At 40.0% G+C, this 15,218-nt stretch overlaps 1 protein-coding gene across 1 annotated transcript in view; it reads right to left on the bottom strand.

Moving 5' to 3' along the window:
• LOC111179752 (doublecortin domain-containing protein 1) overlaps positions 1 to 15,218 on the bottom strand; it is a 224,465-nt gene that overhangs the window by 200,527 nt on the left and 8,720 nt on the right. Inside the window, exon 3 of the mRNA XM_089915854.1 lies at positions 14,482 to 14,652. Coding sequence (XP_089771980.1) covers positions 14,482 to 14,652 — 171 coding nt within the window. The remainder of the gene's footprint in view (positions 1 to 14,481; positions 14,653 to 15,218) is intronic.

The raw sequence follows: 15,218 nt of genomic DNA, 5'->3' as shown, positions 1-15,218 counted from the left end.
AAACATTGTAGCTAAAGACTATTGAAAAAAATACCTATAAATAGAAATTTACTTCTATGCCCTTAGTTACACAAAGTACAGAGTTTCTAGGAGGAGTTTCCCATGAACTTCAGTCTTTTTACTTTCCTTCATGTCAACAATGACTTTTCTTCAGCAGAATTAAATTAGGTTAACACCAATGTTTCACTGTAATGTCGTTAATCAATTCTTCATTCAACAAATATTTATTGAGTGCCTACTATGTGCCATCCACTGCTCAAGCGCTTAAGATATACCAGTGAACTAAGATTCCTGACAGAACAAGTAAGTAAATCATATAGCAAGGTCAGGATACATCCAGGTCTGTGACGTCTGAAGTTTATACAACTTGGTGGGCCTTCTTTAACAAAAAAAAATGAAAAATTACAAATGGAAAACTAGATACAAAATATTTATTTAAAATGAGAAAATACAACAATTTACATATATTAAAAAGCTCACACATAGTAAAAAATGTTACGAAATCCAGAAAAAGTCACAAAATATTTTCATTAATTTACTATCCAATGCACATTTTTTGGCTCAATTGTCTTCAATCACCTCTTCATTTGGTAATCTTGTAACATTTTCTATAAGGAGAATAGGAATATAATTCCATCTTCCCTCTTGCATGGTTAATCAAAAAATTTCTATTATTGATTAGAAAAATTTCTCTCAACTACACAACTTGGTTGGTCATTTCATAAAAATTTTTAGGACTGATGTCAACTTTGGGAAAAGCTTGATAGTGTACTTTAAAATATGAGCTGTAAAATGTGGAAGGATTTTCTACAAGTTACTTGACTTTGTTAATTTCACACTATGTTTTTCCTCCACCACCCATATACTTTTGGTGACAGGCACTCTAGTCCACAGTCAAAAAGCAATACACTCTATGGCCAGCAGGTAGTAGCCATCTTCCTAGAAGCTCTTCCCATACCAGGGTGGCTTAGCCCTAACTGAACTACGATACAGGGAAATGACTGCAAACCAGTAATTACATCCCACTATGCTCAAACTAAATGTATCCTCAACTCAACTTCCCCTTAGCCAGACCTCAAAAATGCCTGCAACCACTTCAGCTCCAGCTGGTGCAAGGGAAAACTTGACAGAGAGGAAGTTGGAGTGGAAACAGACAATGGGCTCAGTCAATTGTAGTTAAAATACATTATATTTGCAAATTTTACAGAAACATGTGGCCATGTGAACACGTTGCTAGGGCCTCTCCCGGGTTTTGGAAGGGGCCTAAGCAGGAAAGGGGCCTTGAAACTTAGGTACATGGGTATCATGGTAAATGCACCTTGGAGGAAGTTAGAAGGTGGTAAGTGCCATGTAAAGAGGAAAAAATATAGCAGAGAAGGGATATAGGGCCTAGGATCAATGAGTGGGATGGGTGGTGGTCGCCATATGAAGCAGGTGATCAGAAAAGGCTTTCAGGAGAGGAAAGATTTGAGTAAAGACTTGGAGGTGAGAGAGTTATCCAAGCAGATAGCTGGCAGAAGAGCACTGGAGGCAGAGGGAGAGGCTAGAGCAAAGAAACTAAGGCAGGAACGTGCCCAGTATGTTCCAGGAACTACAAGCAGGCTGGTGTGATGGGAGCAAAGTGAGAGAGAAGAAGGGTAAGTAACGTGAAATCAGAGGGTTAAGGGGTGGGCAGCAAAATGGGGGATCCTTGGAGGGATTGGAACTGAGCAGTAACAGGATCTGACTTAAAAGGAGCATCGGGGCTGCTGGGTGGAGAGTAGACTCCAGGGAGCAAAAGTTATCCGAAGGGTGAATGACTGTGGCTCAGAACAGAGTATTAACAATGGACTTGGTTATAAATGGTCAATTTCTTTCGTTCATTCCAGAGTAATTTGTTCATTAGTGGGGTTGGGAAATAAAATTTGTAGCTAGGCTAATATTTCTGGACCGTGATGTCTGCATCTATGGATGTAAATAAATCAACCTAAGTATAACTTCATATGTAGTTTCTGTGAAGGCACAAAAATGTTTACAAACTATCAAAAGAACTGTATTTACTGTGAAGATTTTATAGAGGCAGTGACCAAAACGTAAACCACGCGGGGGGAAGATGACTTGAATAGGATGTGGTTCTTTGACCAGTTTGCCTGGCATCATTTATGACACCTATTTAAGGACTTGTATAAGGCCTAGTTCAGTGCCATTATCGGCCTTTAATGCTATAAGTCTGGTTAAGAGCTAGCTGTCGGGGAGCAGCAGGTTCCCAAACTCTCTATAACGGCTGGACAGACCACCCAGGAAGCTCTTCTGTGCGTGAGTGGAAGGCCAAACACCTAAGCTTCAAAATGCCTCAGGAGGCAATGCTGTCAAGAGGCAATAATAGGAAAATGACACCGCAGTGTGTTGCCAAAAGTTGGGAGGCTGTACAGTAACAGGATTTACTACTAGAGGTCTGGTGAAGGAAAGGAATATAAAATAGCCTCACAAAGCTATTTGGCATACTTCAGGTGAAATAATTAAATAAGTTGGGAAAAGGTTAACTTACATGTTGTCTTGGATTAGGGTCCCCAGGAAACAGACTCTGAGACCAAAATTTATCTGCAGGAAGTTTCCTGCAGAGCGTTCTCAGGTACAACACAGGTGAGGGGAGTGAGGAAACAGGAGTGGGCAGAGGGAGAAGGTAAACTGTGATGTAGTTGCAACAGAGGCCTCTGGTGGGAGCTCTAGACCTGGGATGGCCCCTCAGAGTTGTCCAGAATTGAGGCCAGGGAGTATGGCTTTGCACTGCCCACCAATCAAATATTGGATGCAGATTGCCCTCAGGATGGGGGCCTAATCTTTGGAGAAGCAGCAACTTCACACCAAGGGCAACTGTCCGAGAAGAATGTAGGTGTGGCAGCTGGAGGTGGGGGGTGGTTATCTCAGTCCTGAAGAGGGAATCCAGGTAGTGTGGCATGGCATCCACTACACACGTGCACAGTGATTCATAGTGTAGAGTGCGCACACCTTTAAATCACTCAATACTCAAAGCAACTGGATTTTACAGGTGAGTCTCAGAGAGGTTAAGTGACTTGCCTAGTGCAAATCTACTCATAAGGGGCAGCGAGATCTTTAGAAATCAAGTCCTCTGATTTTTTTCCAGCTTTACTGAGATATAACTATCATATAACATGTAGGTTTGTGCACAACGTGTTGATTTGATACACTTACATATTTCTAAATGATTACCAGGGTTAGCTAACACCTCCATCACATCACATAATTACCATTTCTTTTTGTGGTAAGAACATTTAAGATCTACCCTCTTTAAAACTTTCAAGTAAATAATACATATTAGTAACTAAATCACAGTCTTCAGCATTGTATCCCCGGAACTTATTCATCCTCTGACTGAAAGTTCATACCTTTGGACCAATATCTCCCCATTCCCACCTCCAGCCCCACCTCAACCCCTAGTACCTACCATCCTAGTCTCTGTTTCTACAAGGTCGGCTTTCTTAGACTCCACATATAAGTGATATCATACAGTATTCGTCCTTCTCTGTCTGACTTATTTCACTTAGCATAATGCCCTACGATGTTTTAAATTACGAACATCAAAATTTACTCATACCTAAGATTAGAGATCCTACAATATGAAACTTAATATGAAAATTTTTAAAGGTATAGAAAAGTAATTTATAGAAGTTTTTTACCTAAGTCAAAGAACATGAAAATTAAAATGGAATATTTTCTTATGTGAGAAGCTAATTAGCCATGAAAAAAATCTATCCAATCAGAACTCAAAGTAACCTTTAGAGATAGAAAATTCACTCTAAGTGAACTAACATTGTATGTACATTAAATCAAATAAATGTGCTATTACTTTTTTTATTGTTACAGACTTGTGAGATAGTTTATAGAATGTCCACATTTTCTATATCTTCTCAAATGTATAATATACTATAAATCAAATTGTAAACATGTCTAATTTTAATATTCAGATAAGAAGATAATCACAAAGCAAATATTAAAATTATGAGATTCAGGCAATGAAAAGTTAACAATGAATTAGTATGTTTATACTGCATATAGGAAAATGTGTTTTAATGCCTAACAGAGATATCTTTAAACTGTACTTAACAGGTAAGGAGACAGTACATTTGTCCCAAGAAATAAAAATGCACTTATGTGAAGACACGTTATTTCACTGTTAAACTTCACCAGTCTAAGTGGGACCTGAATCAAAAACCAAATAACATTGTTTTAAAGCCCAGAAAAGGTATATTTAAGAAAATAATTTATTTTAAAAGAGACATTTTAGATGTCCTCTGTAAACTGTAGCACAGCCCACCATTTAGAAGATATAAAGTGGGTGACTGCCAATGGCGTAGGATTTTAGGAGTGGGCTAAAAGACTCTGACCCCAAAATACCACTCACATCAACTTGCCAATACTAGCTGAAATTCCAGTTGGAGGGATACTCTTTTGTCACAATTGAAATACCACAGCTCTATGAGAGAAAATAATATTTGACCTTATTGGTTATTGATCTTTGAGGCTAGGATTTTCAATCTTGGCTTTCTGGAATTCCTCAGAGGGCCTGGGGTAGGGCTGGTGGATAGGGGAGTGAGAGTGGGGAGCTGTGGTCCAAAGTGGGAGATCAAACCTGATGAGTGAGTCTGTGGGGAAAACCACCAACCTGGCTTCAAAAGGGGTACATCTTACTTTCATTTACTTTACATAGGGCATTCCAAGAAAAACTTTGATCCAAGAAAAAAAAAAGGTTTGATACTGTCTTAGCTTGAAAGAAAGTATGGTATGCCTTTTTCTTGAAGTAAGGATGGTACCTGACAGCCTGAACTGGGGGGTTGGAGTTGGGTATGGAGGAAAGGCCACGGGGGGCCAAGGATGGAGAGGTCTGCAAGATGCCCTCATCAGCTTCACAGTTACCCTGGGAGTGGGCCTGTGTTCTTTTTCTTTAAGCATTTAAAGTCACATTTCACTGCTTTGTCATAATTTTTTTAAAGGGCTTCTCCCCAACCCCATTTCTGACAAAGTAAAATTTCTAAAACAAGGTGCATGATGCTGCAAAAAATAATCTCTTTGTATCCAATTACAATTCTCGCTAAATTCATTACATGAAAATGTTTAAAATTATATAGAAGATAGTGGCAAGGTAAATGTGTTTGCCTGATGTTCTAAGCCAAGTAATTTCTTTTTCTTTTTTTAATTTTTAATTAATTTTTTTTTTTTTTTTGGCTGTGTTGAGTCTTCGTTGCTGTGCGCGGGCTCTTCCCTAGTTGCGGCAAGCGGGGGTTACTCTTTGTTGCGGTGCGCGGGCTTCTCATTGCGGTGGCTTCTCTTGTTGCGGAGCACGGGCTCTAGGCACGTGGGCTTCAGTAGGTGTGGCACACAGGCTCAGTAGTTGTGGCTCGCGGGCCCTATGAGTGCAGGCTCAGTAGTTGTGGCACACGGGCTTAGTTGCTCTGTGTATGTGGGATCTTCCTGGACCAGGGCTCGAACTCCTGTCCCCTGCATTGGCAGGCGGATTCTTTTTTCTTTTTTTTTTTTTGTAGTACACGGGCCTCTCACCGCTGCAGCCTCTCCCGTTGCGGAGCACACGCTCCGGACGCGCAGGCCCAGCGGCCACGGCCCATGCGCCCAGCCGTTCTGCGGCATGCAGGATCCTCCCGGACCGGGTCACGAACCCGTGTCCCCTGCATCGGCAGGTGGACTCTCAACCACTGCGCCACCAGGGAAGCCCGGCAGGCGGATTCTTAACCACTGAGCCACCAGGGAAGTCCCCAAGTAATTTCAATAAGTCCGTTATAGGGCTTCCCTGGTGGCGCAGTGGTTGAGAGTCTGCCTGCCGATGCAGGAGACACGGGTTCGTGCCCCAGTCTGGGAAGATCCCACATGCCGCGGAGCAGCTGGGCCCGTGAGCCATGGCCGCTGAGCCTGCGCGTCTGGAGCCTGTGCTCTGCAACGGGAGAGGCCGCAACAGTGAGAGGCCCGCGTACCGCGAAAAAGAAAAAAAAATAAGCCCTTTATAAATGAGAATATTTTAAGGAGAAGTGGAACAAAGATTTTTCACTTTGTCTAAATTAATTTTGTGCCTAAAATTATATTTAATTGGGATTAAAATATCAATATCAGGTATGTGGGTCCTGTCAGTAGCTGAGCATTATATACCAGATTTTGGTAAATAAAGGTTTTTCAAAGTTCCTGGGCTCAATATATTTCTTCTCAAGGAAAGTAAGGGCTTTTTTGATGAGAAAAGCATAGCCACATCCCCCCAATTCTATTTTACTAGGGAAAAGAATACTATACGATTAAATATGAGCCAAATCATCAGACTTCCCCAATTCTCAGCCTCAGAGATCATATTCTCATCTTTCAATAGAGTATATGTCTTTAATGCTATTCGGTTTCTTTTTTATATATCAAATATGCCTGGGAAGGTAGTTTTTTCCCCTAATATGAATAGATACTCTGAGTAACTAAAACCTATGCAAAAGTTTATTGCCTAGAGCAATACATTTTCATTTTTTTAAAAATCCATTTTTTATCATAAAACATTATCAACGCTGTAGGTAGAATCTGAAGTAGGAATAGATGCATCACTTCATTTGCACTTACTAGAAAATCTGCATTCATTTCTATGTTCAAATGATGAGTTAATGCTTGATAATATTCATGGTGAGTCGAGCTAACATAGATGTCAGTGGGTAATCCAGGGGACAGGAGCATATGCAAGAAGAGAATCTCAGTGACTTGAGCATCTCAAACACTCTGTGAAAAAGCTAATTGAGAGGTAAAGACAAATTAACTGCTATGGAGAAGGACAGTCTCCCTGAGAGAGAGAGTGTGCCTGCAGCAGTAAGGTTCAGTGATTGCATTTAGTCTGCATAACTGCTAGGACAGTAATCCAGCTCTGGCCTGTGGACTTTCCCTGCTGACTGCCCACCTGGCAATTCCCTGGGCACCTTCAAGACTGTCAGGACTGCACAGGGAAAGCCTGTCTCATTACAACGGCTCTGCATGGGAGATCATGCCCCGCCCAACCGATTGCTCTTCCCTGATTTTGATACAGACACAGTTTTTCAGTTTTTCTCTTCATTGGGTCTAGGAGGGGAATATTGTATCTTCCTGCACATAGAGATTTACACCTGGCTGCAGATGCCTGTCAGGAAATAGGGTGGGGTGAATACACTGGCATTCCCCCACCCCCCAACAGGCCACCAAAAAAATGAAAAAAGAAAGAAAAGAAAAGAAGGCAAGATGGAAAAGAGCACCGGAAAGAAGGGTAGGTGAGATATTTCAGTGCCTACTGTTAACAGCTATCCCATGAGATGTTAGCAGACATTCATGGGATCTAAAGTTTACTTGCCTTTAAAATGGACAGTCCAACATTTGCCTTGGTGAAATCTACATATGAAAACTAATTATCTCCATCACATTTTGTCCAACATTTAATATATATTCTTGAAGTCACAACAATAACATTGAATATTCCAGTTTTACTACTCTAGAAACAATTCCTTTGAAAATGAAGTTTTTAAGTTAGTATGTTTTACTACTTGTACTTAGAGCATATCCTAAATTTGTTGTCCCACTGTTTACTCAAATAATGTAGGTGAAATAACAGAGAAGCTCAGAGATTGTAAATACATATATGGGAAAAGTGGTTAAACAGAAAGACAAGGACCAAGGAATGTACAATGGAAATAAGAACATAATATGCATGCAGAACAGTGATGACACCATACCCCCCCCAAAAAAGTCTTGCCACTTGACCTCAGTTGTCTCCTTTAATTCATTTAATTGTTCCATAGACTCCTAAATATTTAAATAAACTTCCTATTAAGTTTTATATATGGTTAGAAAACTTTACATATGGATATATATGGTTAGATAACTTTAAAACTTTTTTAAAATGGTCACAAAATAGAATACAAATCTCAAATGGTTTCATGGTGTCGTTGTGCCTTTGGTAGAGCAAGTTCAAGTCTCCAAAGCATAGGAAAGGCCAGGAAGGTATTACAGATAAAAATTAGCATCTTTTCTGTTATCAACAAAATTCGCCCATTTTCTAAATACAAACAAGCCTGTAAACTAAAATGAAATTGTAGTAAAAAGCTGAAAAGACCTACACATTAGTTTTATTGTCTTCAAAAGGAGGTGTCATATTGTTCAAATTAAATAATCAGCCTTGGGCCAAGAAGGTGTTGCAGGCTTCTCTGCCTCTTCCCACTGTACCAAGCACAATGCCTTGTAGACGTATGTGTTTAATAATGTATGGGTTTATTGGACTATTCACTTAAATTTTTCTTTTATTCTGTAACTGGAAGAATAAAAATTGTTAGATACATACTACCTAGAGGATGAACTAGATGCTGGACAAAGACCTTCTTTAAAAGTAAATCTCTGAATTATCCCTTTTTAAAAACTTAAATTTCTATATGCTAGGAGAGAACACTATAACCAAGCAATATAAAAACAGAAATGCTAAAAAAATCTCCAAATCACGGCCCTCTGAATCTTGTTTTTATCCAGGTTACTAAATTCCATCATATTTCCCTTGCTCACAGCCAGAGTGGATTCATGTAAAGTTAGTGGAGATTAAGCCTCAGGACCCTTAACTTGCTCTAGCTCCTGAGAATGCTAAAAGTTGAGAGTGCTGGAAGCTGTAAAGCATCAACAGGTGGGATGGGGAAGCCAGGTAGTAATCAGAGTATTTCTATGTAAGAATGTCTGATAAGTTGCCTTAAAACATCACAGAAGAAAGAATCTGAATCTCCAAGTCTCCATTAATTTGTTGTGATTTATTTTCTCATTCTAAATAAATAGTCACTTTCAGGCCTAATTTTAAAGAGGTTCCTCTCTCCCCAATTTTACAAGATCTAGGTCCCAGAGAAACTGGATCTGCCTCTACTGGCAGCAAATGGAAGATAACCCACAAAGCATCACTGACCAATTGTGCGTGAAAAGCACTACTAATTCCAGTAAAAGGACTTCCCTGTACCCATCTTCTGCTCATTCCCCCGTGCTTTCTCCCACCTACTCACACATCCCACACTCCTGCCCATCAATTGCCTGTCAGATCACCCACCTTCCTACTAGTTTTTCCACCCACCATCCCCTACAGATTTGCTAATACCCTTTCCTATCAATCCTTTCTTTCCTGCTCTCCCAGGGAAACGCTCACATTTCTGACAGCATCTCCATGGGGATGAAGAGGAAGAGGAGTTGCAGCGAATGGACAGAACTGGGAAGGCAGAAGTCACTGAGCCATGGCTGTAGCAGATGTTCTCATAAGGCTGAGGGTGATGGCAGTGACAGGGGATATGGGGTAAGAGAAGGTTTGGAATAGTAAGAAATTGCTCCAAAAGCTTGTTACCTGAAGGGCTTCGTAAATTATGCCGCACATGCCGTAAATGTGGCCACTAAGGGTAAAAACAATAAGAAATCTCATCAACTTAAAAGGTGCTATGATGTGATGGAAAGAGAATGTACCAGAATACAAAAAAGTGTACGCTGGGGTTGTGACTACATATGAGTGCATATGGAAATGATATGCAAGGGTGAGAATGGTTATATAAGGAATAATGTGATTACGGGTGATATAACTTTTTCCTAAAATTCTTCTAATGTTGGTATGTTGTGTTTTCCATTTTTTTTTTTTTTAACAAGGAACTTTCCCATGGCAGGATGGACACTGAAACTATTCTCGGCCTTTTGTCTTATGTGTCTATTTAAACTGGGTACTGTATTATGCAAAACTGGAACTGAGGCAGTACGGAACACAGAGCGTGTCCTTTTAAGAGGTGATCTTCGGGCTTCCCTGGTGGCGCAGTGGTTGAGAGTCCGCCTGCCGATGCAGGGGACACGGGTTCGTGCCCCGGTCCGGGAAGATCCTACATGCCGCAGAGCGGCTGGGCCCGTGAGCCATGGCCGCTGAGCCTGTGTGTCCGGAGCCTGTGCTCCGCAATGGGAGAGGCCACAACAGCGATTGGCCTGTGTACCGCAATAAAAAAAAAAAAAAAAAAGAGGTGATCTTCTAATATTAAGACCCAACCAAAAGCTGCTATTTTAAAATTATCAATGAGAGACTTCCCTGGCGGTCCAGTGGTAAAGAATCCGCCTTCCAATGCAAGGGACACGGGTACGATCCCTGGTTAGGGAACTAAGATCCCACATGCCTCAGGGCAACTAAGCCTGCGTGCCACAACCACTGAGTTCGCGTGCCTCAACAAGGCAGCCCGTGCGCCACAGCTACAGAGCCTGCGCACCCTGGAGCCCGTGGGCCACAACTAGAGAGAGAAAACCCACATGCCACAACTAGACAGAAGCCCACGCACCGTAACAAAGAACCCGCGCACCGCAAAGAAAGATCCTGCATGCCTCAACGAAGATCCCGTGTGCAGCAACTAAGACCCGATGCAGCCAAATAAATAAATAAAGGGAAAAGAATTTTTAAAAAATAGATAAAATTATCAATGAAAGATGTGATGAGGATGATAAGCTCAGTGAAAAAGTGAAGGCAACCACACATAATATGAAAAAGCACCCCGGGGGATTTTTGGATCACACCCTGCCTACAGCCCCTAGTTGAACACCTAGAAGCTCTAGAAGATGATGATGACTACAATATATTATGTTTGGTTCTTGAAGCTGAGTCCTGGGCTCACATATGTATTCAACAGTGATACAAATCATCAAATAGAGAGAAGTAGAAAGATAATCATTCCAATTCACTGTTTTATCAAAATGAATAGAAAAGGGGAAAACTAGGTTTTATTGGAGCCATGCCTTTCAGTTATAAATGGAAAACGGATTGATTGATTGATATATCATCTAACACTCTGCATAGCACATGCTACAAGGTGGGATAAAGTTATTCATAACTACAAAAGTCACGGCCCTTGCCCACAGTGACTCAGAGGTAACTGGGCTAGAGACAGTGCTCCAGAAAAGGGCAGTTCATTCACACTCCATGGAAACAGAGTTTGGCCAGGCTACTGATATGAACTGATTCTGGAATTAACAGAGGATGGTATGCTGCTGTGACCTAGGCTCAATATCTCTCCAGTTGGAATTAGCAAGTTCTCCTCACCTAGAGAGTATGGAAAAACTCCTCAATTCTAAGAGATCTGCAATTCTAAATACTCAGGGTATACTTTGCTAATCCAGTTTTGTCTCTACTACCTAGCTATTTCAGATGTAAGAACTCGTTTAGAAAACTACAAATCTCTATTTCTTCTCCAGCAGTCCAAACATCTACTCCCAAAAATATGGGGGTTGGAGGGAAAGGAGAAAATGCATTACCATGAATAATACACAATAATTTATTTACAATGTTCCATTTAATTTTATATGAAAAACATGTCAGTCACTTTGGGCATCCAAGACCGACTTGCCTTTCTAGACTAATTACTGGAAAGTCCTATGTGCCCTGTGTTGTACACGACCCTGCCTTTGCCCACTCAGTGGCTATAGGTAGTTGAATTAATGTCAGGGACCTAGGTAAGGCTGGACTGACCCAAACAGATTCTCTCTTTAAATGATTTGAACTAGGAGACACAAAGACTCTGGTCAGATGATGATGGCCATTTAAACCTAACAGTTGGGGAGAGCTAGGGGCCATAATTTTCCTCCATGTACGTACAAAGGAGTAAAAAGAGAAAGCCAGCTTGCAGAAAGAAATGAGAAATGAAAAAGCTTAGAAACACGAAGAGCAGAGAGACTATGGGGCTTCAGGAGAAAGAGATATGGAAAAGAAGTGACTTTCTTGTGAGAATCGGCTGTACTTCCTGGTTTTCATTTCTGTGAGATTCCTTTATGTTTTCAACAAACCCTCTTTTTATTTGAAATGGTTTGAGAGGGTTTGTGTTGCAGGTCACCAGAGAGTTTTGATGTAAACATGGGATTTATATCATAGAGCAGATGGGGAAAGAGGAAGCTCAAAAGAGGGGAGAAATAAAATGAAAGTTCCCTTGACCCCAGGCCTGGCCAAGTGCGGGCAGGGAAAGGCAAATGTGGGGCTCTGAAATGAAAAGTATGGTTTGCAGGAATCTTTGGTTTTGCTTTTGTTTTGCTTTTTTTCCTTTTTATTTTTTTATTGAATTATAGTTGACATACAACATTAGTTTCAGGTGTACAACATGGTGATTTGATCACCATGATAAGTCTAGTGACCATCTGTCATCATACAAAGTGACTACAAGGTAATTGACTATATTCCCTGTGTTATACATTACATCCCTGTAGCTTATTTATTTTATAACTGGAAGTTTGTACCTCTTAATCCCTTTCACCTATGCCGCCCAACCCCCACCAACTCCCTCCCCTTTGGTAACCACCAGTTTGTTCTCTGTATTTATGAGTCTGTTTCTGTTTTGTTTGTTTGTTTTGTTTTATAGATTCCACATATAAGTGGAATATAGTATTTGTCTTTTACTATTTGTCATATAGTATTTGTCTTTCTCTGTCTGACTTATTTCATTTAGCAAAATACCCTGTAGGTCCATCCACATTGTTGCAAATGGCAAGACTGCATTCTTTTTATGGCTAACATTCCATTGTGTATATATATATCCATTTGCCTATCAATGGATACCTAGGCTGCTTCCATATCTTGGCTAAATAATGCTGCAATGAACACAGGGGTGCATATATCTTTTCAAATAACTGTTTTCGTTTTCTTCAGATAAATGCCCAGAAGTGGAAGTGCTGAATTGTATGGTAGTTCTATTTTTAATTTTTTGAGGAACCTCCATACTGTTTTCCATAATTGCTGCACCAATTTACATTCCCAGCAACAGTGTTCGAGGGTTCCCTTTTCTCCACATCCTCACCAACACTTGTTTTTTGTTATATTTTTGATAATAGCCATTATGACAAGTGTGAGGTGATATCTCATTGTAGTTTTGATTTGCATTTCCCTGATGGCTAGCGATGCTAAGCATTTTTCATGTATCTGTTGACTATCTTCCTTGGAAAAATACCTATTCAGGTCCTCTGCCCATTTTTTAATTGAATTGTTTGGGATTTTTTTGATGTGTGATTTCTTTATATATTTTGGATATTAACTCCTTCTTAGACATATCATTTGCAAGCATCTTCTCCGATTCAGTATGTTTTTTCATTTTGTTGATGGTTTCCTTCAATGTGCAAAAGCTTTTTTGTTTGGGATAGCCCCATTTGTTTATTTTTGCTTTTGTTGCTCTTGCCTGAAGATCTCCAAAAAAATATACTGCTAAGAGTAATGCCAAGGCAGCATACAAGAAGCATACTTCTTCTAGGAGTTTTATGGTTTCAGGTCTTACATTTAGGTGCAAAATGGCAGACTGGATCTGTAACCAAGTCAGAAATCTGAAAAAGAACAATGCTACTGGACTACAGGAACACTTGACCTTGATGTCTTGAACATCACTTCCTAAGCCTTTAGCTGAATAGCATAGACTATGAGAAATATATTATCGTGTTTACCTTGGAATTACACTTCCCCAAAGGTCAATTTTTACATGGTAACATTCTCATTCAAAATGTAAACAAGGAATGCCATTGAAGAAATAAGTTATAGACAGAAAATATAATGTTTATAATGTTATTTGCAGAATAAGACTGAATATTAAGGGGAACTGTAGAGATAAAGGCTGATCAAAATACAATTACTTCGAATGTTATCACATTCAAATATGAACATAATCAAAAGGAAATGAAGAATTGTAGTTATGGTTCTTTAGATGGAAAAGAGCCATACTTTGAGTAATTCAATTTTACTAATTATAGTCTCTTGAAACATGAGATATGAGATTATAGAACAATCTTAATTTGACAGACTTAAACAAAAGTATTTAAACTCCCTAAGCTTTCAGTGCCTAAACCACTTTAGTTGAGTATGAATTTTTTTTTTCTCTTCCAATGATGCAATAGCAAAGGGTAGTTTAGGACATTTAGCCATCTTGTCCTAACAAATAACCAATTCACCTTTTTTTCCCAGTATATTCTTACGTATTGATTTTACCAAGTGAACCCAGACATCTGTCACACTTATCCAATACAGATTCTTTTCCTTGGAAATGTAGTTATAACATCAATCAGTCACCTGGCCTTTCACCCCTAATTCCTATTGCCACTGTCTGTCAATTATTAAAGCTTGTCCGTTTCTCCAAATAAGTTATTTTTAAAAACTGAAATACACAGTGACTCCTGTGAAAAATATATGTTTCTTAGAAAAGCATGTAAATTGTTCATGATTAATTTCTTCATTAAAATTACTTTTCTGGGTTGAAAACTAAAGTTTATAAACCCATATTTCAAAGATTTCTAGATATTTTCTTTTAGAACATATTCCCTGAATGGTAGTATTAGCACTTGTAATCCAAACTCCAGTTTAAGGAAGACAACATAAAAAGAAATCCAAGCTGAGTGGCATTATTACAAGGGTCTTCAAATGGAGCAGAGTGGTTTGTCTCTGGCTGAACCCATTGAGAGTCACAGAATGACACCCACCTTGAGCTGCAGGCCTCCTGGGATAAGAGTGTTTGCTGGAAGGCTTTTAATGTGTTCGTAGACATAAGAGGAGAATTGCTCCTGCTCAGCCTGTAATTGGGGGCCAAGTTTAGAGAGATGACCTCTGTTGCTTTTGATAGCTGTCTGCAATTCATCAATCAGCCTGTTCACCTGGAGGGGTTAAATTACAAGAGTTCTTAGCAAGAAGTAATTGTTGATGTCACACCTATTAGATTTTTGAGTACTTAGTTTGATGTGGGGAAGATGACTTCAATATAAGAATTTGAGTATAGATCTATGTTCAAGGAAAGCGAATAGGCGATATATACATTCCTTCATCAACAAATTTTATTTATGGGAAAATTTCTAACTTTGTACTTCAGTAATATGGAATAGGTACCCATTTACAATTGCTGAATAAAAATTGTCTCTAGGTACAAAAAGAACCATATACATTGACAAGTTTGCCAAGGACTTTTTTTTTTTTTTTTTTTTTTTTTTTTTGCTGTACGCGGGCCTCTCACTGTTGTGGCCTCTCCCGTTGCGGAGCACAGGCTCCGGACGCGCAGGCCCAGTGGCCATGGCCCACGGGCCCAGCTGCTCCGCGGCATGTGGGATCCTCCCGGACCGGGGCACGAACCCGTGTCCCCTGCATCGGCAGGCGGACTCTCAACCACCGCGCCACCAGGGAAGCCCTGCCAAGGACTTTTAAACTGCTTAACAGAATAAGACCTCTC

This window comes from Delphinapterus leucas, chromosome 7 (genome assembly GCF_059928025.1).
Source record: "Delphinapterus leucas isolate spDelLeu-1000000601 "Yukka" chromosome 7, BTC_Dleu_Yukka2, whole genome shotgun sequence".
Classification (NCBI taxonomy): Eukaryota; Metazoa; Chordata; class Mammalia; order Artiodactyla; family Monodontidae; genus Delphinapterus; species Delphinapterus leucas.
The sequence above is the reverse complement of the archived record's forward strand: the minus strand, read 5'-3'. Positions and strand labels throughout refer to the sequence as shown.